The sequence below is a fragment of the Ceratotherium simum genome, chromosome 25, assembly GCF_057802395.1.
Source record: "Ceratotherium simum simum isolate JZ-2026a chromosome 25, ASM5780239v1, whole genome shotgun sequence".
In the NCBI taxonomy this organism is placed as follows: Eukaryota; Metazoa; Chordata; class Mammalia; order Perissodactyla; family Rhinocerotidae; genus Ceratotherium; species Ceratotherium simum.
Window position 1 is genome coordinate 7,535,232 of NC_141924.1, and position 25,832 is coordinate 7,561,063.

Below are 25,832 nucleotides of genomic sequence, written 5' to 3' on the forward strand. Positions count from 1 at the left end.
CGGCGTCCGGCCGGCAAGATGGTGGCGCGCAGGAGGAAGCGCGCGGCGCGGGGCTCAGAGGAGGGCCTTACGAGCCCGCCGGGCTACTCAGGTGGGGGCTGCGGGACGCGGGGCCGGGGCGACTCGGGGGGTCGGCGGTGGCCAGGGGCCCCCAGGAGCGGCCGCGCGGTTGGGCGTGAGCCCCGGCAGGTTCCCCCGAGACCCGCCGGCGCCCCCCTCCCATCTGACCACACTCTCCCGGGACGAGCCACTTTGGCCAACGCTTCCCTGGGGGGACCCACCTCTGTCCACACTGTCTCCCAGGGGCGAACCCGTGGCCGTCTACACCGTCCCCCCGGGGAGCCCGTCCACTTCTCATCACCTCTTTGCAGTTCCCAGTCCATCCTCTCAGCCCGCCCCTGGCTTGTTACTGCCCTCCTCCTTGGTTTTCCTGCTGCTTTCCTGCCCAGAATCTTCTTTCTAAAGTCAGATTTAAATCACATCTTGCCTCATACGCCCACCTGTACCCCACATGTCCACTGGACTCCCTCCAGTGGCCAAAATTAGCACCTAAACAAGATCCAAACTTCCTACCCTGGACCTGCGTGGCCCCACGTGTTCGGGCCGGTGCTGCCCTAGAGCCCTGTTTCCTGTTCCTCCGACAGGCTCTTTCCACCTTCCTGGGTTTTGCCCTTGCTGTGCCCTCTTCCTCGGAGTTGCGCAGACAGCTCTGCCGCACTATTGGGCGGCTCTATGTCATTCCGGCCTAAGCTTTAGTGTAGCTTCCTCAAAGAGGTCGTCCCGATGCCTCCCTAAAGGCCTCGGCCCCCCCACCACCCAGCACTACTTCACCCTGGGTGTTTCTTTTGTGTTTGGTACAATCTTGTTATATGCTTACCTTTTCACTGTCTTCGGCCACTGACCTTCCTGAGGGCAGGACTATAATGTATTCACTGCTCTGAAGAAGGTGGTGAGAAAAACAGAAAACAGTTCCTAACTTTATGAGGGTTACAGTTTGTGGGAATGCCAGCGATTATCCAAACACGCACACAAATAAACTTGGTGAGAGAAATTAGGAGAGTCCAGAGCAGGGGGGGTCTCACCTGGCACAGAAGGCTCTCCTGAGGAAGTGAAGGTAAAACATGAAGAATGGGTGGAGAGGGTAGAGAGTTGATGTGTCAGGTTAAGGGAACAGCAGTGGAGGCCCTGGCCTATTGGAGGCACAGAGAAGGCCAGAGTGGCCGGCGGGTGGAGTGGTGGGGCAGGATGGTGCCAGACGAGGCCGCAGAGGTGGTCAGGGTCACGCAGGGCCTTCATCTACGGTAAGGATTTTGGTGTTTACCCCAAGAGCAGCGGACGTTGAACTTCCCTCTCATTTCGGTCCCCGACCTGTAATAACTGCCTGTTGTGTTCATGCTCCCCCACCAGCTTGGGAACTCCTCCTGGGCAGGTTATCTGTTCGTTCCCTCTCAGCCTGCACAGCACCCTGCTCAGGCCTTGCCTAGGGGAAAGGCTCAGTGAGGGATGGATGGATGGACAGATGGACAGATACATGGGACTAGAAAGGGACAGCCTGAACCTGACTTTCATGCCGTCCTTCCCCGCCACCATTTCCCTTCTAGCCATTCCGATCAAGTTCTCTGAAAAGCAGCAGGCTTCTCATTACCTCTATGTGAGAGGGCACCGAGTTCGAGAAGGCACCAAGTCTTCCTGGCCTCAGAAGCGGACCCTTTTTGTCCTCAATGTGCCTCCATATTGCACAGAGGTGAGTAGGTGTCTGGGAGGGAACCTGCAGGCTGGGGCGGGGGCTCCAGGCAGAGCTGGGCTCCCACCGGCCCCGCCAGGTCCTTGTGGTGAGTTGGAAGCTGCTAACTGAAGCTCCGAGGGAGGGTATCCAGAGGGCTGCTTCTCTCTCTCTGTGACAGGAAATCGGCTTTTTAAAGATATGTTATAAAAAAATATACTTTTAAGGAGCCCAGAGCTTTTTATGTATTACCCAGCATTGTTTTGAATTATATGTTGGTTTTCCCTGATTATGAAATTGATACATGTCCACAGTAAAAAATAGCAAAAGCATAAAAAAATAAAATTACCTCTAAGCCTACTATCCCGACATGTCTGTTAATTTTTTTTCCACAAAAACTATTAAATTTAGCACTGTATTGTGTTAATTGTCAGAGGATTAACTAAGGGAATTGCTGTGTTTTAGATGAATTTTTTTTCAAAAAAGAAATATTAATTTGTAAAATATCCCTGTACAGTTAGAGAGAGAGAAGCAGTAGGAGGAGAGGGTGTCATCTTAACCTTCACTGAGGAGCAGTGTGTGTACAGAGGGGCTGGGCCGCGGTGTGCAGCTCGCTGCAGTTCACAGACTGCACACATCTGTGTGGTCAGCACCCAGCTGGAGAAACAGAACATCCCCCCCACCTCAGAAATCCCCTCCCTCGTGCCCCTCCCCCCCAGCGATAACCCTGTCCTGATTCCAACAGGGTAGATTTAACTCTGGTTTTAAATTGCTGAATCAGATAGTAAAACTTAATTGGTTGTCTCATAAAATCAGAATACTCAGAATAACACCAAAAATGTCCCCACCTATTCTTGTAATAATTAAGAAAAAAAAAGTTTAGAACCCAGTCATGCTATAGGGATCATTCCCCCAGAGAAATTGCTAAGGAAGGACTGGTCTTTTCACAAGATGGCTCTTCAGAGGGAGCAGTCCCTTTCAGGAGAACCAGCACATCCTGGGCATGTGCTTCCAGCAGGCTCCTGTCCTACAGCCAGAAAGCTTATCCCTGAATTCTACCTCGCACTCTGTCTCCTCCCGCCCGAGTCCCCTGGCCAGTGGAGGGGTGGCTTTCTACCCACAGTTTTTAACATGAAAATTGACAAGATTGTTGTCTCGGGCAGTGGGAGGGCAGGAGTGGTGACCTCCGTGTGGAGGAGCGTGTGGCTTGCCCAGGCCCTGCCTGCGTGCCCCCAGGTGGGCAGACGTGAGTCCTGCAGGGGCCCTGGGCCCCTGGCAGTGCCGCCCGGGGTGGAGGGAGGCTCAGGCTCACGCTGCTTCCTCGGGCCGTGGCAGGAGTGCCTGTCCCGCCTCCTGTCCCCCTGCGGCCCCGTCCAGTCTGTGGAGTTACAGGAGAAGCCGGACCTTGCCGAGACCACAAAGGAGCCCAAGTCGAAGTTTTTTCACCCCAAGCCGGTTCCGGTAAGCCTCCCAGTACCACCAGTACTGGCGTCTGCTGGAAGGGGGGCCTGGGGCGGTGTGTGGGCGAGGCCAGGGTCCCCAGTGTGTGAGGGAGAAGGTGGCGGTCGGGGTGGCAGTGGGACTTGCAGAGCATTCCCTGCGGTCCTAGGCCAGTCCTCGCCGTGTGGAGTGTAGGAGGGCTGTCAAGTAAGCAGTCTCCACTCCCTTCCCCGGATTTGCCACATCCTGTAGCTTCCTGTCTGGCTGTTTCCATTGTCCTGGGTGAAAGTTCAGAGACCGTCTCTGCTCGCCACCCTGAGGGGCCGCCCTGAGCTCCCTGCCTGCTTCTCCCACCACAGTCAGTTCATCCTCAGGCTCAGTGGCCCCAGTTTTCCCTGTGACCCTTGAGCCCACACCTCCTCCTGGCATAGGGGAGTGTGAACTAGCGTGTGCCCTGAGTGTCCATCCTCTCCCGGCCCAGAGGGAGCACGCTTTTCACTGAGTCCCTCCTATAACTGGAGGATAGGCCTGGTGTCTCACCTCTCCCTGGGGAAGAGGCGGGAACGGGTCACTTCAGCAGAAGGTGGCTAACTAGGAGTGCGGCTGTCCCGCCCCTGGATTACAGAAAACCTGCTGGTCATCTTTGCAGTTTAGGAACAGCCCGGCACATCTGCCCTGGCTCAGTGACAAGTCAGGCTGAGGGCAGTGGGAGCCCTCGTGCCGGCGGGGGGCTGGCTGGGAGAACGGGAGGGCTCCTGACGCTCTGTTGTCTCTCCTCCCCTCAGGGGTTCCAGGTAGCCTACGTGGTGTTCCAGAAGCCAGGGGGGGTGTCAGCTGCCTTGGCCTTGAAGGGCCCCTTGCTGGTCTCGACAGAGAGTCACCCTGTGAAGAGCGGCGTTCACAGTTAGTACTGTGGGTGGCGCTGGGCGCCTCCTTCCTGGGCCCTGGGTTGGTGGGTAGGCTTTGTGGGGTCAGAGTCTGCGAACGCCACGAGCCGTGTCCACTCACGCTGAAAGCAGCGTGTGGGAGGCCTGAGCCTGGCATGAGGTGGACAGAGGTGAGGGCCCAGCCTGCTGCCACTAGAATCTTCCTTACCACCTGAGCCCTGGGCCACAGGTCTCCATCCCTGTGGCCTGTGTAAGAAGATCCTGACTGGCCTGGCAGGGTGGGTCCCTGAGTATCAGGCCTGAGGCAGCCCCATTTCCATCACTCCCTTCTCCCTCAGAGTGGATCCGTGACTACAGAGACTCCGTGCTGGACCCCGAGGCCCTGAGGGTCGAGGTGGACACGTTCATGGAGACCTATGACAAGAAGATGGCTGAGGTAGGGCTTTCACAGGGGCAGCTGAGTATCACCTGTGCAGCCTTGGGAAAGGTGGTGCCATAGGTGTCATGGTGTGGCTCCCGAGGTGGGGGGTGGTGGCAGCCTGTCCTGGTCACCGTGTCAAGTCCAGGCTCCCTTTCTTGCTGCTGAGTCCTGGGCCACCTGACTGGGTGACATCTAGTCTCTAAAGGGTCTGTAGGGAACGGATGGTCTGAGGGTGAGGGAGAAGGCAGCGTTGGCACGTTTGCGTGTCCCCTCCAAACTTAGCTACCAGCACTGTGCTGGGAGGCGGAGGGACCAGCCGGTGCCCAGAGTGGCTCTGGGTGGGAGAGGGGAGAGCCTGGAGAGGAGGGAGGGTGCCTGCCCATCACAGGGTCGTGTTCTTTGCAGGAGGAGGCTAAGGCCCAGGAGGAGGAAGGGGTCCCGGACGAGGAGGGCTGGGTGAAGGTGACCCGCCGGGGCCGGCGGCCCGTGCTCCCCCGGACGGAGGCAGCCAGCCTGCGGGTGCTGGAGCGGGAGAAACGGAAGCGCGCCCGCAAGGAGCTGCTCAACTTCTACGCCTGGCAGCACCGCGAGACCAAGATGGAGCGTAAGAGAGCACCCCAGCCCTGTCCTCCGGCCCCACTGCCCTTGGCACCCAGGCCGTGGATGAGGCCTGTGGCGGGAGCGCAGAGCCCCCGAGGGCAGGCGCTAGACCCGGGGACCTGGACCACACCCCTGTGGTGGTCCACCTGTGGCTCCCCAGAGGCAGCTGTGGGGCCCCTGGGTCATTTAGAGGCTACAGAGGCACTGGGATGTAGGACCCACCTCCATACCCCTGAGCAATTCATGCTGGAACCTGTCAGCTTCCAGCAGGGGCCACACTGCAGAGGGTGGATCTCAGGTGCTCACTGTGGGTGCAGAGAGAGGGCCGCTGCTAGCCTTGTGTGTGTGAGTGTCTGTGTGAGTGTGTGGAGTGCTCGGGGGTGAGCACCTGATTGCCCGTGGCCTGCTCTTGGCGGTGAGGATGCTGAGCTCACTGCCCCGACCGCCTGGGCCCCCTGCGTGCAGGATGGCTTCCCCGTGGGCCCGGGAGAGGGTCCTGCCCTGACCACCCCAGGCGCACCGTTCTCTCGCCTGCCTCACTGCTCCTGCCTCCTCCCGCACCTTCGCTCCTGCCCCGTCCCCTCCTCCTCTCCTCCAGGTTCACCCAACCGCAGGCCTCCATCAGCCTTCCTTCCCTTGGGCTCCGGACCCCACATAGCCCTCTGACCGGGTCACTTGGTGACCAGAGCCACCGTCTGAATTCTGTGGCCCTCTGGGGGTGGAGCCCCGTTACTTCTTCCTGATGCCCTCCCTAGTCTGACTGCTGTGGTGGGGAGGGGCTGGGAGAGGTGTCCCCGGGGGTCTCCCGGCACCCCCAGCTCCTTCTTCCTTCTCTTTTGGGGGAGGGTGTGGGGCGGGGGGTAAGGGAGCAAGTGCCTTTTTGCTTTCTCTGTGCTTTTTTTTTTTTATACTGGTGAGTTTTCTATCTGAAAACTCAGGCCTGCTGTCTTCTCCCCTTCAGCCTCTGCCCACCAACTGGGTCTGCAGTCCAGTCCCGTTTTCTTGCCACGTCCAGACCATTTCCGCAAGCAGAGGCGAGGCAGGAGGCCGTGCTGAGCTCCCCCAGTGGGGAGGGAATTGAGGGGAGGGCCCAGAGGACTCTAGTGGGGCAGGGCAGCAGGGCGCAGCTCCCACGGGGCTCCTTGTCTGATCCTGCCCTGTTTCCCCTTTTCCCCTCACTCCCAGATCTAGCACAGCTGCGCAAGAAGTTCGAGGAGGACAAGCAGAGGATTGAACTGATGCGGGCCCAACGCAAATTCCGCCCTTACTGAGCTGCACTGGCCCACGGGCCCCACGGAGAGGGGTAGTGAACGGGTGGCCTGGCCAGTGCGGACATGAGGGCCTGGAATGCTCGTCTCAGAGGCTGTGCCCAGGCCGAGGGGCCACCACATCAGACAGCCCCAAAGATCTGAGCCACACGGGGTGGGGTGAAGGACTCTGTCACCCCTCTGTTCTGGTGCTTGGGGCCCCGTGCTGTGGAGGCCTGCCCAGCGTGAGGACTTGGCCCTCAGGAAGCTGCCGGCCCAGGAGTGGCTCCTTCCCTCTCCTCGTCTGTTCCCAGCCTGGCTCTGGACTCTCCTCTCAAGGCTGTGTCTGCTGTGTTCTCCCCTTGCCCTCAGTGGAAAACCCCCGCTGCAGTGAAACAGCCTCCAGAGCAGTGAGAATACAAGAATGATTTCTCTTTCATCCAGTCCGGGAGCGGGAAAAGGCTACAGGAGCTGCTGGGCTGCAGGCCCCTCCTTCCTCCAGCTGCTCCCAGCTTCCTGCGGATCATCAGCCACAAAACAACTCCCGAAATCCGGGCATGGTCTCCGCCTTGAAGTCACAAATGTTAGAGGCAAGATCTTGCCCCCACCCCTCCTCTCTGTTCTTCACAACCAGTGAGGCCTGGCCCCACCACACCTGGCCTGGCTGGGTGGCTTGGAAGCTGGGAGTCCGAGTGGAGGGTGGTGAGCAGTGGGCTCGAGGTCTCTGTAGCCCCAGGCCCAGGGCTACAGCCGGGCTGGGACCCTGTCCTTGCTCTGTAAGAAGGAGCTGATGACACTGGCCACCTGCTGGGGTTGGTTCATGTGCACATAGTGATTGCCCGGGACTTCCACGAACTGGAACCGCTGGTGAAGGGAAGGGACGTACGGTGAGGTCTGGCCCAGGGAATGTGGCTCCGCAGGCCCCTCTGCTGGGGCTTTCCCACGGCCTGCTGCCTCCCGGTGCCTTGGGAGTCCCCCACAGGGAGCCTTAGGGCAGTGACTGACCCACAGCTCCGTGGGCCCCCGTCACTTCACAGCACCCTGTGGGCAGGTCACCCTGGCTCTGAGCCAGTGAGAAGGGCCTGACTTGGGGGAAGTGTCCAAACCTTGGGGTTCTGGGCCATTCTGAGTTGTGAGGTTGTAGAACTAGGCTGGGGAGGGGGCCCGTGGGGGCGGTGCTGCTGCTTCTGATAATTATACAAGGTCCACTTGAAAAAAAAAAGGAGCAGCCTTTCACACTTGCTCCTGCCTGGGAGAAACCCTCAGGCCCGGAAGGCACCACCTGTTGGCCGGCCAGCCACACGTGGGCGTCCCTTCCGAGAGGACACCAGGTTGTCTGCTGAGGCCCCGGGGTCAGGTGTTTGTGGTGGGTGATGATGCTAAGAGGCCAGGTGCTCCCAGGGACTGGGCGGGGCCGGGTCACAGCACGAGTCCCAGCCCTCCACCCTGGAGGCCCACCCCCGCCTGCGGCCAGCACCCGCTGACGGGACTGGTCTGCTCCTGTTTGGGACCCTAGAAAATCGTGGGACCCCCTCTGACCGAGTTGGGCTTTGCCCAGGGGGTAAGTGAGGACAATAAAGAGCATCTGCCAGGGAGGAGTCTGTTCTGTGCTGGTTACATGTGGCCCCAGGTCTCGGGGGACTGTGACCACAGCGGGGAGTGAGGCCTGGTGGCTCCTGGGGTCACCTGTTAGACGTGGGGCCAGGCCAGACCAGGGGTCCCAGTGCTGGAAAAGAGATGGGCAAGGTGGAGCCCAGAGTGGCCTGACGCCCCTTCCCGTACCCCCACCGCCCTGAGCGCCGCGCACCTACCTCTTTTAGGACAGATTTCAACGTGTCAACTGTGAAAAGCAGGGGCTCCTTGTTAGTGTCATTCTCTCTCCTCACATCATAAAATCCTTGGATTGCTCTGGAAAACAAGAAGAAATCAGTTCATCTCTGGACTGCCTCCATGCAGTGCCCTGCGTTGCAGGCTCTGAGAGGAGAGCCCGGGTTTCCCCCCGATTTTCTCACAGTGGGGTCCCTTTGAGCCCAGATTTAATTCAAGGTGGAGCCGTTCAGTGGCTCACTGCGCCAGGCTGGAGGGAAGCGTCTCAGGAGTATCCTGCTGGGGCTCGGGGGCACAGGACCTGCCCACAGTCACAGCCACTGAAGGGCAGGGCTGGGGTCTGAACGTGCTCTTGAGTCCGTATTTTCTCTTTTTTAAAATATCTTTATTGAGATAATTTTACCCATTTAAAAGTGTGGAATTCCATGGTTTTTAGGATATTCAGGTTTGTGCCATCACCAGTCAATTTTAGAACATTTTCATCACCTCAAAAAAAAATCCCGAGCCTCCACATCCTTGCCAACACTTATCTCACCTTTAGAGTCTAGCTGTCCCAGAGGGTGTGCGGTGGGTCTCACTGTGGTCTGGATTTGTTTCTCTGAGTCCGTGCTTCCTAAACTCCAGTGCCCGGCACCAGAGACACAGATGTGTCCCTGGAAGTCACTGTTCCTGCCTCAGTCCTGCCCTGTCCAGGGTGCAGGGGAGTGGGGAGTGGCAGCTAAGCCACACTGAAGGCTGCTCAGCGTGGGAGCCTGAGGGTGTGGGAGTGCTTCAGGTGGGTGCCAGGGCTGGGGAATGGGAGGAAGGCGGATGGAGGAGCAGCGCAGGCCCAGGGATGGGAGGGATCCCACAGCCGGGGGATTTGGTAGGGCAAATGCCAGACATTAATGTCTGCCAGTCTGCCTTACCTGGGCATCTCCCCAGACACCTGTTGAAAGGTGCGGTGTGGTCCTTGCCCCATCTCCTGCTGCCCAAGCTCTGCCTGCCTTCCACACACCAGCTGCCGGGGGGCTTCCCGAGAAAGATGGCAGTTCTCTCCCACCAGGAGAAGTGGCAACCTCGTGCCAGGGAGACCTGGAGGTTCCCGGCTCTCAGGCCTGGTCTCGGGCGCTCGGGTCAGACTTACTTGATGAGCAGGACGCGGGCCTGCAGCTTCTTGACGGATTGCGCAAAGAACTCCCTGCTGACGAAATCGAAGCTGTGCTCTGGCTGCAGAGACAAAACCATTGTGACTTCTCACCACCAGGCACCAGGCACTCCTGTGGGTGGGAAGCCTGTCTCTCTTGGGGGCAGCTAGAGCCTGGGGGCGCCACCTTGGCCATCCACCCCAGGAGCGAGCCCAGTGCCCAACCACATCACCTCGACAAAGCCCTTATTAACTCCCATGAGCCAGAGACTCTTGCCTCCCGGACCTGTTGGCCATCTTCCCGGGCTCGCGGTTGCCCAGCCAGATGACACTTCCCAGGCTCCCTTACAGCCAGGTGTGGCCGTGCAACTAAATGCAGAGAAGTGACCTGGGCTATTTCTGGGCCTAGACTTTAGGACTGAGGTGTGGCCTCTCCACACCCCCTTTCCCCATCCACAGGCTGCCCTGCAGTGCCGCCCAGCCAGCCCGGGCCCCAGACTCTGCCAAACAGAGCCCACCGGCCTGCACCGACCATTTCCACGAGGAAGAAGTTTGCTTAAGCTGCAGTGCAGAGTGAGGACACCCGATGTCCCCACAGCACTCTGCTGGCCTGCCTCATAGCACTGACCACCCCGTCTATGACCATTTAAGCTGTCTAGGTCTGTGCTGTCCCACACGGTGACCATCAGCCACGTGGGGCTATTGAGGGCTTGAAATGGGACTAGTCCAAAGGGAGATGCACTGTAGGCATAAATTATACACTGGATTTTGAAGACTCAGTAGGAAAAAATAATGTAAAATATCTCAATAATTTTTTATATAGCTTACATGCTGAAATAATCACATTTTGGATACACTGAGTTAAATAACAAATATTCAACTTGATTTCACTTGTTTCTTTTTACTCTTTTAATATGGCTTCTAGAAGATGTAAATTACATGAGGCTCACATCATCGTCTGTTGGACTCTCCTGCTCTGGTCCGAGCACTCTCTGAGGGCAGGAGCTCTCCGAATTTCCTGTGTCCGTAGCTCTCAGCTCTCAGTGTGGCAGAGGAGGAGCTTGATAAACGTGTACTGAGTGGGTTAATTCAAGAAAGCTCGCACAGGACTGACTCCTAAGTCATGCCCAATACTCCCATGCCATCGAGATGAATATATAATTCCTATGAACATACGCGTACGCACGCACGAACACACAGAGCTATTGTCACAGCCACGAAAACTCCCTGCCCTCGATCTGCCCTGACCCCCTCCCAGCTGTTTCCTGCTCCTCAGGCTTTTCCAGCAACAGAGGTTCCCATCTCATCCACAAGGCCCCCTGAATGACAAGTTACCGAGGACACGGACGTGCCACACATCATCTCCTTTCGTGGCAGAGTGCCCGGCTTGAGCAAAAGCTCTGAGGGGGTCCTGCACGTGGCAGGGGCTGACCAGTGCCGTGGCTAAGGTGTCTATTAAAACAGAAGGGCATTCTGGAGGATCAGAAAGGCTAAGTAACTGTGTTACAGTCACCAGGCCAAGAGTCAGCTCAGGCATGGACTCCCAAATGTGCTTGCTCCCACCCCAGCCCCCCACCCCTGAGGCCTCCCAACCTCGCTTGAGTACGCCTCTCCTGCCAGGACTGGGGCTCTCTGGCTTGCGGGCTCAGGCCCTCAAAATTTTTTTTTTTTTTTTTGGTGAGGAAGATCAGCCCTGAGCTAACATCCATGCTAATCCTCCTCTTTTTGCTGAGGAAGACCGGCCCTGGGCTAACATCCGTGCCCATCTCTCTCCACTTTATATGTCAGGCCACCACAGCATGGCCTGACAAGCGGTGCGTCGGTGCGTGCCCAGGATCGGAACCCGGGCCGCCAGCAGTGGAGCTGGAGCACTTAACTGCTACGCCACGGGGCCGGCCCCATCAGGCCCTCAACTTAATTACGCATTGGTCCCCAAGGCAGAGATTGAGGGATATTATCTCCACTCACGTCTCCAGATGTGAAAATACAACACGAGTCTGAGTTTTTGCAGCCGTTTCTTCAAAGGCGACAATATGAGGATATTTCTCCAAGACAGCCTTTATGAGGACAGCTGCTAGGTGTGCCCGTCTTTCTCTTTTTGTCTTGTTTTTTTTCTCTTCCTCTTCATCTCTCTCCTTTTACCTTCTCTTCCTAGTCCACTTTCATTCCCTATCAATGTTTTTCTTTTGTAATTAAGGTGTAACTTACAGCAGAGTCCACAGATCTGAGGGTCAGCTCACAGCGGCCTTTTACACATGGAAGCAGCTATGTAACCCTGACCCAGATGGAGACCTGGAACACCACCAGCACCCAGCCGGCTCCCTCCCAGGGTGATGCTCCTAGAACACCACTATCCTGACCTCTAGCCACACAGATCAGTTTTGCCTCTTTGTTTTTTTTCACATTTTATTTTATTATTTTTTGTGTGTGTGAGGAAGATGAGCCCTGAGCTAGCATCTGCCAATCCTCCTCTTCTTGCTGAGGAAGGCTGGTCCTGGGCTAACCATCTGTGCCCATCTTCCTCCACTTTATATGGGACACTGCCATAACATGGCCTGACAAGCGGTGCCTCGCTGCGCACCCGGGATCCAAACCCGGGCCGCTAGCAGCAAATCGCACGCACTTAACCGCTATGCCACGGGGTGCCAGTTTTGCATCTTTTTGAACCTCATATAAATAGAATTATACAGAGTGGCCTCTTTTGTTTCTGGCTTCTTTTGCTCCGTAAATGCTTGCGTTTCATTCCTGTGTGGTGTTCCATTGCATGAACACAAAACAAATTGGTGCATTCTACTGTTGATGAGCATGTGGGTGATTTCCAGTATGGGGTTACTGTGAATACAGCTGCTGTGAGCATTCTCATACACGTCTTCTGTGCACATGGCACATATTTCTGCTGGGTGTGCATCTGGGAGTGGAATTTCTGGATCAGAGGATTTGCCTATGTTTTGCTTTAGTAGTTCCTGCCAAACAGTTTTCCAAAAGGGTTGCATCGATTTATACTTCCTCCTGCTATGTGGGAGAGTTCTGTTTGCCCCACATCCCCGTTAAGACTTGCTATTGTCAGGGCTTTCCATTTTAGGTATCCTGGTGGGGATGCAGAGGTATCTCATTGTTGCATCGCCCTAATTACTAATGATGTCGAGCACCTTCCGTGTGCTTTCTGGCCATTAGGATAGCCTCTGTCGTGAAGTGCCTGTTCAAATCTTTTGCCTGTTTTTTAGAAAAGAGGCTGTCAGTCTTTATCTTATTGATTTGTAAGAGTTCTTTATATATTTTGGCTATGAGTCCTTTAGCAGACCTATGCATTTAAATATCTTCTCTTAGTCTGTGGCTTGCCTTTTTACTCTCTTAATATTGTCCTTTTTTTGTTTGTTTTGTTTTGTTTTTTTGTGAGGAAGATCAGCCCTGTGCTAACATCTGCCAATCCTCCTCTTTTTTTTGCTGAGGAAGACTGGCCCTCGGCTAACATACGTGCCCATCTTCCTCCACTTTATATGGGACGCCATCACAGCATGGCTTGACAATCGGTGCGTCGGTGCGTGCCCGGGATCCGAACCGGCGAACCTCGGGCCGCGGCAGCAGAGCGCGTGCACTTAACCGCTTGCGCCACTGGACCGGCCCCCCTTAATATTGTCTTTTGATGAATGGAAATTCTAAATTTTAATTATGCCCTATGTATCTATAGTTTCATTGATTCACAATGTAAGTGTGTGTTGTTCTATTTAAAATATATTTGTCTACCTCAAGGTCATGAAGCTACTGCCTATGTTTTCTTCTAGAATCTTTACTGTTTTACATTTCATATTTTGATCTATGATCCATCTTGAATTAATTTTGGTGTCTAGTGTGAGGCAGGGATCTAGGATCAGACTTTTCCTTATGGATAGCCCATTGCCCAGCCCCCTCTGAATTGAGGTGTATATCAGGGGATCCGCATTCATAAGTTTAGTTTTGTTTTCTTTTTTGAGGAAGATTGGCCCTGAGCTAACATCTGTTGCCAATCTTCCTCTTTTTTCTTCTTTTTTCTCCCCAAAGGCCCCAGTACATAGTTGTATATCCTAATTGTAGGTCCTTCTAGTTTCTCTATGCGGGACGCCACCTCAGCATGGCTTGATGAGCGGTGAGTAGGTCTATGCCCAGGATCTGAACTAGCAAATCCTGGGCCGCCAAAGCAGAACGTGCGAACTTAAACCACTGCGCCATGGGGCTGGCCCCAGCATTCATAAGTTTTATAACAATTAAATTCCCAAAGTATTCTACAAATTCAACATCATCCCAATATAATTTTTAACAAAAGTTGATTATTCTAAACTTCATTTGGAAGTGAAAATATGCAACAAAAGCCGAGGAAAATGCATAAAAGGAGAACGAGGAGAGTGGACTTGTTCTAATGTCAAAACTTATTAGAAAGAAATAGGACTTAAAATCGAGTGGGATGGGGGCCAGCCTGGTGGCATAGTGGTTAAGTTTGTGCGCTCCGCTTCAGTGGCCCAGGGTTTGCAGGTTCGGATCCCGGGCATGGACCTACACACATGGCTTATCAAGCTATGCTGTGGCAGCATCCCATATAAAGTAGAGGAAGATGGGCACGGATGTTAGCCCAGAGCCAATCTTCCTCAGCAAAAAGAGGAGGACTGGCAACAGATGTTAGCTCAGGACCAATCTTCCTCACACACACACACACAAAATCAAGTGGGATGGCTCAGATGCTGCCAAAGATCAATGGGACACAGAGTGCAGGCACAGCCCCATTTGGGAATTTGTATCTTTTGTGATTTAGTGTATGTCCCAAGGGAGACTTTCAAATCAGTGGGCGGCCTTCTCCTTCAGGCACTGTGGTCGACCACGGCTCCCCCCGCAGAGCAGCTGTGTGCTGCATGGGGCATGGGCCCAGGAAGAGGAAGGGGCGTCTCCAAATGCCCCAAAAAACAAACAATCCTGGGGGCCAGCCCCGTGGCGTAGCAGTTAAGTGCGCGTGCTCCGCTGCTGGCGGCCCCGGTTCGGATCCTGGGCGCACACTGACGCACCGCTTGTCAGGCCATGCTGTGGTGGCGTCCCATATAAAGTAGAGGCAGATGGGCACAGATGTTAGCCCAGGGCCAATCTTCCTCGGCAAAAAGAGGAGGATTGGCATGGATGTTAGCTCAGGGCTGATCTTCCTCGCAGACGAAAAAACAAACAAACAATCCTGCACCTCAGGGCAGAGGAGAGCTGGGGCCCAGCACTGCTGCCCGAGAGTGACCCGGCTCTGGCCAGGGGATCAGCAGGAGGTAAAGCTCTCTCTCTGGAGAAAAGCTTTTCCACCAGGGCCTCCGGGACCATGCTGAGTAGGATCTGGCAGTAAGCCCCCTGCCCGGGGATCAGCACAGAGGACAGACCAGGGTGAGGGAGCCTCGGTAGTTAGGGGGGACCAACAGGCTGTTCATCCAGGAAAAGAATTAAAATGGATCCCTACCTCACACCACACTTGAGAACAAATCCCAGTTGGATCAACAACAAAACTAACATTCCTGTCTCCTTGGCTGATGCCCTGGTCCAGGGCTCATGTCCAAGCCCAGGCCTGGGCAACAGCTCTCAGTGGGCTCCCTGCGGCCAGGGCTTCCCACTTCTAATGGCAGCGTCTCACATGTGCAAAGCATTTTGCCCTCTTGCACAATCACAGTAAGAGCACCGTCTGTGAGCACCTAAAGACATGGCAATGTGCCACGCCACTCGACACCTGTGTCTGTGGCCTCCGCTAGACTTCACAGCAACCCCACAGAGGCAGGCAGAGGGGCTGGCACCTCCCAGCTGCTCATTCACCAGCTGCATGAATGAATAAATGAAGGAATGCACTTTCCTTCATCATGAAAGACAATGGAGGCTCAGAGAGCGTAAGTGCCTTGCCCAAGGTCACACAGCCTCTATGTGGCAGAGATGGCTGAGTTGCAACAAGTGCTCCTGTCACATACCTCCAGACCTCCGGACTGGCTGCTGGCTTTTAAGACCCTTCATTATCCAGCCCCTTTCTCTTCTTTTGGGTCCACACTCTCCATCAGGAACCCCCCTCTTTAATAGATGCACTGAGCCGACTCTAACCCGTTCCCTGTGCGGTAACAAGTACCTGGAATGTCTTTCCCTCCTCTACCCACCTCAATCCCACCACCTGGGCCCAGGACACATCCCACCTCCTCTAAGAAACTCCTGACCATACCCTCCCCCAGCCGCCAGCGTGCCTTCTGGGAACTCCTACTGCCTTTCGATTCATTCATTTAAGCATTTGCAACCATTTACGTAAAAACCTAAAGAAACACAACAAAAACAAAGGCCCTAACACAAGAGTCCACATCTAAGTACACAGACTCGCATGAACACACATGTTGGGACCGCAAGTGCGCCCACGACACGGCCGACAGTGGGCCTCGGCTTTCGCGTTTTGCTCCGTGGGCACAACTGTGTTCTGAGCGTGAAGCCCTCACCAGCTGTGCCTCGTGACCGTGGGCGAGTTGTTAGGCTCTCTTGACTTATTTCCTTGACTGTAAAATGTGAGTGACAACAGTACCCCCTCAAGGGCGGCAACGAGGATGACACGAGCTCGCATGTGCGAGGCGCCTGGAGGAACTCAGCGGCTGCGAGCACCAGCCGTGGGTGTCCCCACGTTTCTCCCAGGTGCAGGGTGAGCCCAGGTCAGCCCCACCCCCACCCACCTGGTGTGGGACATATCTGGACTTCAGGTATCTGCTGGTTAGTGGAGCCTCTCCCTCGTCCCCAGACCCCAATAACTGGTGGGGGACCAACAGGCCGTTCATCTGGGAAAAGAATGAAAATGGATCCCCAAAAGAATGAAAATAAGCAAAAATAAATAAGCAACTGATGATTCAAAAGAGTCTAGACATGACTTCATACCACTAGGGTGGCTAAAATAAAAAAAAAGGAAAATCACAGGTGTTGGCAAGCATGTGGAGAATTGGAACCCTTGTGCACTGCTGATTCGATCATAAAATGGTGCAGCCACTGTGGAAAACAGTCTGGTGGTTTCTCAAAAGGTTAAACATAAGATTATCATATGAGCCAGCAATTCCACTCCTGGGGGTATATCCAAAAGAACTGAAAGCAGGGACTCGAACAGATATTTGTACACACATGTTCACAGCAGCATTGTTCACAACAGCGAAAAGGGGGAAACGACCCAAGTGTCCATCAACGGATGAATGGCAGGTCCATACGACAGAATATCATTCAGCCACAAAAGGAATGAGATTCTGGCTACCACATGGATGAACCTTGAAAACATCTAAGTGAAATAAGGCAGACACAAAAGGCCACGTAGAGCATGACTCCGCCTACCAGAAATCCCTAGAGGAGTCAAATTCATAGAAAGAAAACAGAACAGTGGTTGCCAGGGGCTGGGGGAGGGAGAATGGAGGGTTAGTGTTTAATGGGCATGGAGTTTATTGGCGATGATGAAAAATTTTTGGGTGGTGATGGTTGCACATCGCAAATGTACTTAATGCCACTAAATTGTATACTTATAGATTGTTTAAAAATGATAAATATTATGATATGTATATTTTACCATGATAAAAAAAGAAAAAGAAAGAGGCTGGCAGGCAAACTGTGAAGGGAGCGGGGAGACAGCTACACTCACCCAAGCGATCCTCCGGTCTCTGTTCAGCACCAGCCCTGGGGACAGAAGCACAAAGATGGTGTCCGCGCCGCCTGTCAGGGTGAGGGCACTCAACTTGGCCTCCCTGGGGACTCTGGGCCCTTCCAGCCAGGGCTCATTTCTTCAGCCTGGACTGGCGAGGACCACCCCTGACGTCCTCTTGGGGTTCACCCGGAGCAGAGCTTGCCCACAGCCACCTGGCCACAGACCTGTGGGCCCCACACGGGCACCTCCCCCAGCCACCCCAGTGGGTGGTGCAGAAGGATGGTGGTGGGGACAGTCGCCCTACCTGGCATTCGTAATTTTCATCTCTGAGAACCTTAAAATGTTCATTCAGATCTTTAAACACCAGGAAGGACCCAATAGCTAAGAATCGTGTGGTCACTTGTCAGAGAGAAATGGAGTGAGCGAGAAAGGTTGGAGGGGTCGAGAGGCCCGGGTGGTCCCAGCTCCAGGCCGAGCCTCGGTTCTCTGTCACAGTCCCGATGGTGGACAACTTGGCCTCACCTAGGAAGGACGGACACCCACCAATTCCACACCTGGGCCACGACTCCTGGAGAAATGGCTGCAGGGGTGTCAGGGAGAGTACAGAATCGCAGACCCTGGAGGCGGCCTGGTGTCAGCCGGGACGGAGAAGTGAGCTGTGGGGTGGTCGTTTGGGGACCCTCTCCACTGGGGAGCCAGGGGACTGGAGGTGCAGGCGTCAACAGGGGTAAATTCCACAAACGTGCCGCCTAAGAAGGAAGCGCGATCCCTCCTCCCTGCGAGTCTTTGCTCAAACAGCACCCTCCCAGCCAGGCCTGGAGACCGCCCCTTTAAAACCACACACATCTCGTCGGGGCCTCTCCATCCGCTCCTGATTTATGTCTCTCCCCAACGCTCAGCACTTTCTAAGGCACTCCACCACTTACTTCCCCGCTGCTTCTTGCCTCCGCCAGAATGCAGCCTCCGTGAGGACAAGGGGTTTGTCTCTGATTCACAGCTGCATCCTCAGGACCAAGGACAGAGCCTCTCACACAGTAGGTGCTCAAAAAGTGCTTATTGATTACCTCTGGGTGGCGGGGGGGGGGGTGCGATTGGGGGGGCAGAGTTCAAAGGAATGGGTGCTGTTCTGTTGTGTTAGCTGGGTGATGGCACATGAGTACTGCTGTTATTATTATTACTGTTAACATTATTATTAGTTAGACGTACATAGATGACATACCAACAAAAGATATTTTGGGAACTAAACTACCCGATTCTAGAGTCCATATGGAAAAATAAATAAGCAAGAATAGCAGAATAAGCATGAAAAAGAGCCATGAAAAGAGACTGTCCTACAGATATTAAAACCTACTGTGGGCCCTCAATAATTTAAACCACGTAGTGCTGGCAAGTGACAGATGGCCAGACCCAGAGAAAGAGAGAAGGTCCAGAGACAGACTCAGTACGGCGGGCAGGCATGATGTGGTAGGTCCCCACACGGGTGAAGGCAAAGATAGACTTTCAAAAAACGGCATTAGGCAACTGAAGAGCCATCTGGAAACAGATAAACTCAGATCCAAACCTCAGCCTGTGCACTAGATAGACACCCGGTGTATCAAATATTTAAATGCAAATACTCAACTCCAAAAAGCATTAGCATCAAATATGAGATTTAACTTAAACTCGAAATGCAGAAGCCATAAAAAAGACATATATTCAATTACAGTAAAAAGAATTCTGCATCGCAAGAAAAAAAACCACTCTAAGCAAAGTCAAAACATAAATGACAACCTGGGAAAAAGTATTTGTAATTCAATCTCCCCCACATATGAAGAGTTCCGAAACCAGGAACCCACTAGAAAGATGGGCAAGAGGACGGGAACGTACCGCTCTCAGGAAACAAAAAATACAAGAGCTATTCCTCCTTACTGTAAAAAGAAAATGAAAATGAAAACCACGTTGAGATATAATTTCTCGCCTATCACATGGGCAAAATTCCAACCTCACGACAGCTGGTGACACAGGCCTGTCATCCGTCACAGGCTGGGCTGCTCAGGGACAGCCCTGGGGGCACCTGGCAACTTCGAAGCCCAGCGCCCCCTCAACTGTGCGTGCCCCCACTATCTACAGGTCGTTAGCACTTCTGCAAAGCCAGGAACACGGCTGCTACGCAGTACACTGTCCCTCTCTGCACCTGCGGTCCCTCTACGGGGGACTGATTATCCTTCGACATTCATGTGGGAACATCCTGTGTTTGGAAAAAAGAATTGTGGCCCAATCTCCGGGATCCATGTAAGTACAAGAAACCAGGGGCCAGCTCCGTGGCTTAGCGGTTAAATGTGTGTGCTCCGCTACTGGCAACCCGGGTTCGGATCCCGGGCGCGCACTGACGCACCGCTTCTCCGGCCATGCTGAGGCCGCGTCCCACATACAGCAACTAGAAGGATGTGCAGCTATGACATACAACTATCTACTGGGGCTTTGGGGAAAAAGAGGAGGAGGATTGGCTATAGATGTTAGCTCAGGGCCGGTCTTCCGAAGCAAAAAGAGGAGGATTAGCATGGATGTTAGCTCAGGGCTGATCTTCCTCACACACACACACAAAAAATTAGAAACCAAGGAAGCTGCAGAACCAGTTCTACGGCGGGGCCTGTTGTGGCCAAGAGGGAGATAAGGGGATATATTTGCATGTGTTTATAGGTACCTAAGAAAACACTGGAAGGATGCGAATAAACTTAAAAAAGAAGGTTATCTTAGAGGTGAGCCGAAGAAGAGGATGGATGGGACTGGGAGACTTGGCGAGATGTGCACATCTTTTTATATCATTGTGGTTTTTAAACCATGTGATCTAGCATCTGTTCAAAAAGTAATATTAAATTTAAAAACAGAACCAAAATGACAACTAGGTTGGCATCTCTGCTCAGTCCTTTGGAAACACCATCAACCCCATGGGGGCAGGGCATTGTGGGGCGGGGGGCACTGGGGGAGGGGCGTCAGGCTCCCTGCTGGAAAACGGAAAACGGATGTTTGAGTACAGAGTGGCTTTCCAAGAAAGAGACAATTATGGAAACATTAAGAAGAGCTATTTTCTGTAATTATTAGGTTTCCTCCTCTAATGAGAGACCATGGAACTTTTAGAAGATAAATTCAGATGATTAACTGTTGATAGAGGTTCTTAGGCATTTTCCACTCAAAATACTTAGAAGGACCAGGTAATTGGAAGATGTTCTGGTCGCTGCACTAGTAGATCATCTAAGCCTAATGAAACCAAGGCCCAGGCTTCTTGACTGCCCTTAGCTCTGGCCATGACCTCCCTGCACAGATGACCGGCCCCTGCTGCCTGTGCAGGACCGGGGCCACCCCTCGGCCTGGGCCCCCACCAGAGCTCACTGCCCTCCTCCTTCCTCTGGGCGTGGGCTCCACCTGCTCAGAGGATGTGAAAACATTTTAAAAGGGGGTTATCTTGGTGGTGGAGTGACCCCTAAGTTATCTGGGTGCCCCCCATGGCGCTGTTCCGTCTGCCCTGAGGCCTTGGCTCCCCCCACGCCTTGGCCAAGTCCTCCTATTCTTCCAAGATGTGCTTCCACGGGACACATCCTGAACTCGCTGGGTGCACAGCCCTGCTGCTCTTCTGTCTGCCTCCCCTGTGACAATGACCTTTGTGAGGGCAGGAACTGGGTTTCTCAGACCAGCCGGCCAGCACAGAAGTCCCTTCCATAAGGAGTCCACCTAGCAGATCCCAGAGCAAGTGGCTGCAGCGTTTCCGGAAGTGAGAGGGACTGGTGCTCTGTACTTTCCTCAATTAGATTCAGATTCCGGGGACACCAAGCGCCAGCAGCCGTGCAACAGGGCTTCTGGACTCACTTATCTCATTCAATTCCCTTCACGACCGTACAGAGGCAGGTGTCAGCATCTCTGTTTTACTGAGAAGGAGTCGAGGAGGGACGAGGCTGGGGTCAGCCCTGGAAGGAGGCTTGGCCTGGCTCGGCTGGGAGGGGTGGACTCTGCACCAGCACTGCCAGGACCCCTCAGGCTGGCCCCGCCAGAGACCTGTGAGAGACGCGCCCTCCAAGGGTTTCAGATCCCTGAAAAGTTGCATGAAACATACATTTTATAAGAAAATCATTTTGAGGGGCTGGCCCGGTGGCATAGCAGTTAAGTGCTCGCGCTCCACTACGGTGGCCTGAGGTTTGCAGGTTCGGATCCCAGGCGCGGATCAACACACCACCTGTCAAGCCATGCTGTGGCGGCATCCCATGTACAGTGGAGGAAGATGGGCACGGGGGTTAGCCCAGGGCCAGTCTCCGTCAGCAAAAAAAGAGGAGGATTGGCATTGGATGTTAGCTCAGGGCTAAATCTTCCTCACACACATAAACAAAGAAAGTTGTTTTGAATGCAGGAGATATCAGAACTCTAGATTCCTCCCTCTCCTGCCACAGCCTGTGATATTGTGATATAATAAGAAATACATGTTTTAGTCTGCTCCCTGACTTTTGGCCAGAGCTCCTAAAATCTGTGTAATTTCCCAACTGATAAAGGTGCTAGGAGTGTCTACTGTTCTAATATTTGGTCTTTGACCCCAGTTCCTGACACAGAGCTCCTAAATCCCTTGGAATTTCTTGGGTGACAGAAGCATCTTGTGTTCTAATGAGGTGACTCTGGGTGGGCTCTTGGATGGGTTCAGAGTGGGGGCTGGTGGCCAGAAAGACCAAGCCATGATTAGAAGCTTGGAACTTTCGGCCCTACCCCCATCCTCCAGGGAGGGAAGAGGGGCTGGTGATTGACATAATAATCCCTCATGCCTCTGTGATGAAGGCTCCACAAAAATTCCTGGACTAGGGGATTTGGAGAGCTTCCGGGCTGGTGAACACACTGAGGTTCGGGGAGGGTGGTGCGCCTAGAGAGGGCATGGAAGCTCTGCCCCTTTCCCTACCCCTGCCCTACGCATCTCTCCCATCTGGCCGTTCCTGAGTCAGATCTTTTTATAACCAACCAGTGATCCAGTAAGTAAACTGTTTTCCTGAGTTCTATGAGCCATTCTAGCAAATGTCGAACCTGAGGAGGGGGCTGAGGGAACCCCTGATTTACAGCTAGTTGGTCAGAAGCACAGGTGACAACCTGGATTTACAACCTGGATTTGCAACTGGCGTCTGAAGGGGGGCATTTTCGTGGGACTGAGCCCTTAAACTGTGGGGTCTGCGCTGACTCCGGGTAGACACTGTCAGGACTGAATTGAATTGTAGGACTCCTGCTGGTGTGGACGAGTGGTCGCTGTGGGAAAAGCCCACCCCTTTAGTGTCAGAAGTGTCCTGCGTGAGAGTGGAGGGAGGAACTGTCCCCCCTTACACAGATCAAATCGTTTTCCACGCCCAGCGCCCTGCTTTGTTTCCCTTCTTACCTCTCACCCAACTCCCGACTCCAGCCCCACTCAGCCTCCCATCCCCCTTCCAGATTGTTCCAGAACTGGACTCTCCCAGGTCTCACTCCGGTGCCCATGACCCTTTGGTCTTCCCTCCACCTTCAGGACAGAGTCCTGATTGCTCAGCTTGCCCACGAGGTCCTCCCGTGTCCCCCTCAAAGCCCGGCTCAAGCTGCCACCTCCTCCCCCACTCCCTGTCACTCTCCTTCTCTCTCCTGCCTCTGACCCCACATGCTATCCAGAATGACCTCCTCTGCCTGGTGACCCCCCCAGGGTGGGCACTCGATAACAGCGTGCTCGGGGAACAAAGGAAAATGATCACAGAGTAGACAATTATCTTCTAACATCTGTTTTCTAGAAACTATCCCAATTCCTTTTTGAGGAATTGAGATACTTGCCCCTCAGGCTGAGAACCCCCGGGAATAAGATGAGGATGCCCCTTGGACTGAAGGACACAACTGGCCAGCCACCAGATGGTCCCCACTCAGCACCCAGTGGGGGAAAATCCATCCCAAGACACTCCTGGCATTTTCCCTAAGGCATGCGAGGTTTTCAGGCATCCCCGACAGGAGAATTTCTGTCCTACCAAGTCCTGGTGACCCCTTAAAAACCTTCAAACAACAGCAGCAAGGAAGCAAAGAGCCAGCCAGATAGCACCCTGTCCCCACCACCCTTACCCTAGCCTGGACCAGGGGAGAGGCCTGAGCTAGCCAGGCCCCTGTGGGGCCACACTTTGGCCACTGCCAATTTGGAAATGCGAGTCGATCCGTTCCTCCCCACCTCCCCATCCTCCAGTTAAAACCCTCCAAGAGCTTCCCTCTTCTTTTGGAATAGACATCATATCAACCGTCAACCAGTGGTAGCTTACTGGGCCCTGACCAGTCCAGTCCCCACCCGCCAGCCTCCATGGCAGCCACTCTCTCTCTCCCTCAATGCTCCTTCCCTCAGGTTCTGGAAATGGACACACTCCCTCCCGCCGTAGGCAGGGCCTCTGCACGTGCTGTCCCCTGAGTCTGGAATGCTCCCCACACCATCACCTCTTCTTCACCTGGGTGTGCCTTCTCTATCCTCTCGCTGCCGTCTGGGCTCCTGGGCAGGGACTCCCACAGATCGGGGCCCCTCCCCAGGTGGGTAGCCATCAATGCGGTGACTTGGTTGACATCTGTCCCCCGACCCCCAGGCTCTCTACTCTGGCAGTGCAGGGCAGGGGTGGTTCTGCCCAGAGTTTATCCCGCAGGAGCACACGGCCAGCCTGGGGGCCAGCCCAGGATATGAATGGACAGCTGACATCAGCCCCGGGATGGGCTGTGAGAGGGAAGGAAGGCCCTGGGTCCTCCCTCTCTGGCCTCAGTTTCCTCATCTGCAAACAAGGGGTCCCTGAACCCCGAGGGTCCTCGCTGCAGCCCTGGGAGGACGGGACAATGTGGTCGGCCGGGAGCAGACAGGGTCTGGGCTGCTGCCACCTGGGGGGCTGAGGACTGGTGGCTTGGGTGCGGGGGCTCTCTGACCACAGAGCACAGAGGAGGCCCAAAGCTCAAAGGGAAAGAGAGTAAACTCAGAAACCCTTCAGCCGCTCCCTCGCCCTTCTCTGCTGGGACCTGCCAAGGTCACAGACCCAACTGCCAGCAGAGGCAGGCAGTGTGGGTGCAGGGCCCACTGACACGGCAGCAGAGTCTGTCCAGCTGGCGGTTGCCCATGGGGAATGCAGACAGTGTTGCCAGGTCTTCCTATTTTTCAAAAGAAACTGGAAATCTCCATTTTTACAGAAAATATTTCTGTTTTAACTATGATGGGTCTATTCAAAATAACCTCCATGCCAAATTTTTTGTTTGAACTGAACAAGCCAAACAAATCATGCTTGCAACCCCAGGGCAGCCCGGCCTGTCTTGGGGGTCTGAGCATCCCCCATGGTGGGCAGGCTGCAGGGGCCGGATGTCGACACAGGCCTGTCCTTTGTCATTAGGGAACTCCAACCAGAGTTGGGCTCTCCCTCCTTCCTGCCGCACCTCCAGCTTGTGTCCAGAGGCTTAGGCCTTGTGACTAGAACGTGGATAGAAAGGTAGATAACATAAGGACTAGGCCTCCCCCATCAGTCCCACCCTGGCTGGCCGGGCTCATTGCCTCCTGGTTTCTCCCACAGCCAGTCGAGCTCTTGCTCAGAGCCTTTCCTGGCAGCTCCCTTCACCAAGACCACCTTCCTCCTGGAGGTCCCCGCGACCAGCTCCCTCACCTTCGTCACTTTGCTCACAAGTCACCTTCTCCACGAGCCCGACCCAGATCATTCTACTTAAGAGAGCTCGAAGAGAGCAACTGCGAGCTTTTTTGCACTCTGTGAAGGCTCTGAGGGTACCAGAAGCCAGGAGAGAGGCATAAACAGTCTGTCACGGCCCTGCCAACTCTTTGATCGTGGGCTTCTGGCCTCCAGAACTGAGAGAGAGTAAATGTCTGTTGTTTAAGCTGTGGCAGTCCCAGGAAGCAAATACAGACTCCTGAGGGGTCGGGCTGGATGTTGGGGGTGGCCCCGTCCTCTGCTCCGCTCCAGAATGGAAGGGGGGCTGTCAGGGGCTCTGGGGTCCGAGGGAAGGGACTTGGGAGGAGCCTGGAACGCTGGCTTCCCCAGTGTCACCCACACCGAGGAGGCACCTGGTGGGGTCCAGGAGCCTGTTGGGTCTTCTTTTAGGTTACTGCCAGGCTCCAAAGGGCCATGGCGGCTGCAGAGGGGCTGGTCCTGACACAGTCAGCCAGGCGCTTGCCCACTCCTGCAGCACCTCCTTCCCAGCTCCTCCATCCCCCTCCCCACCTCCCTTAACAACTGGTTCAGTGTCTGTGCTCACCATTTCACGTGACTAATCGGCTTCCCCAGCCTGGCCGGGGAGCATGTCTCATTCTGGATTAGCCCACTTCTGCACCTGGGGCCTCTCTGGCCCAGCCATCTGTGTGGGGCCTATCAGGGAAGCCTGGGCCCACGGTCCTCATGGCCCTCAGGGCCTTCTGCCCTCCACCGCCCCTCTCCATGATGGATTTGCAGGGAGGGGCAGACAAAGGTTCAGAGATGATAACTAAGACAATCCCCCAAAACAGGTCACAAACTGGCAGCCAGAGGCCAAAACAGCTCCTAGGTATATTCCATCTGACCTCAGAGTGTGTTGTCAATTTCCAGAAAAAAATACAATACAGTAGATCTCTGGCTTCTCTGAGCAACCGGAAATTCCGGCCATACTAGACCCAAGTTCCCATATGATAACCACTGACTGGGCTGCCCTGCCTAGGCATGCCAGCTCCAGTTCCACAGTCCCTACCACTCCCTACTGCCTCACTCCCAGCAGCTGGATTCATATCACGACTTGCCCAGCTCCCACAGGCATGGTGGTTTTTGACCTCTGCCTCATTGGTACTTTATAAACTGAAGCCACATTCACCCCCTTGCTTGATCCTATCAGCCTATGAGGTCAAAAATCCCAAGACTTTGTCACCTAAGAAAGCCAGAGAAGGGCCGGCCCCGTGGCTTAGCGGTTCAGTGCTCGCGCTCT

The 25,832-nt window shown here is 54.5% G+C and overlaps 2 protein-coding genes across 3 annotated transcripts in view; one reads left to right on the forward strand and one right to left on the reverse strand.

Moving 5' to 3' along the window:
- Positions 1 to 10,156, forward strand: RRP7A (ribosomal RNA processing 7 homolog A). Of its 2 annotated transcripts, XM_087448806.1 has the most exons (8): positions 1 to 91; positions 645 to 743; positions 1,602 to 1,744; positions 3,059 to 3,184; positions 3,949 to 4,066; positions 4,389 to 4,486; positions 4,877 to 5,075; positions 6,257 to 10,156. In XM_087448806.1, exons 1-8 carry the CDS (start codon positions 19 to 21, stop codon positions 6,340 to 6,342), a joined length of 942 nt encoding a protein of 313 aa, XP_087304932.1. In that variant the 5' UTR covers positions 1 to 18; the 3' UTR covers positions 6,343 to 10,156. The 2 variants fall into 2 exon arrangements, with proteins under 2 accessions (XP_087304932.1, XP_004438008.1); XM_004437951.3 differs by lacking the exon at positions 645 to 743.
- Positions 7,063 to 25,832, reverse strand: part of SERHL2 (serine hydrolase like 2) — a 24,295-nt gene continuing 5,525 nt past the window's right edge. The window contains exons 9-12 of the mRNA XM_004438036.3: positions 16,902 to 16,936; positions 9,272 to 9,354; positions 8,130 to 8,226; positions 7,063 to 7,182 (exon numbers count right to left, since the gene is read on the reverse strand). Of these exons, the coding sequence (XP_004438093.2) occupies positions 7,063 to 7,182; positions 8,130 to 8,226; positions 9,272 to 9,354; positions 16,902 to 16,936 (335 nt within the window). The remainder of the gene's footprint in view (positions 7,183 to 8,129; positions 8,227 to 9,271; positions 9,355 to 16,901; positions 16,937 to 25,832) is intronic.

What these genes read in the sequence shown, in the direction of transcription:
- RRP7A (XM_087448806.1), top strand. Translation starts at nt 19, where the DNA reads ATGGTGGCGCGCAGGAGGAAGCGCGCGGCGCGGGGCTCAGAGGAGGGC. An exon ending in GAGCCCGCCGGGCTACTCAG is followed by an intron (nt 92 to 644) that starts GTGGGGGCTGCG and finishes TTCCTCCGACAG; the next exon opens with GCTCTTTCCACCTTCCTGGG. An exon ending in ATGACAAGAAGATGGCTGAG is followed by an intron (nt 4,487 to 4,876) that starts GTAGGGCTTTCA and finishes TGTTCTTTGCAG; the next exon opens with GAGGAGGCTAAGGCCCAGGA.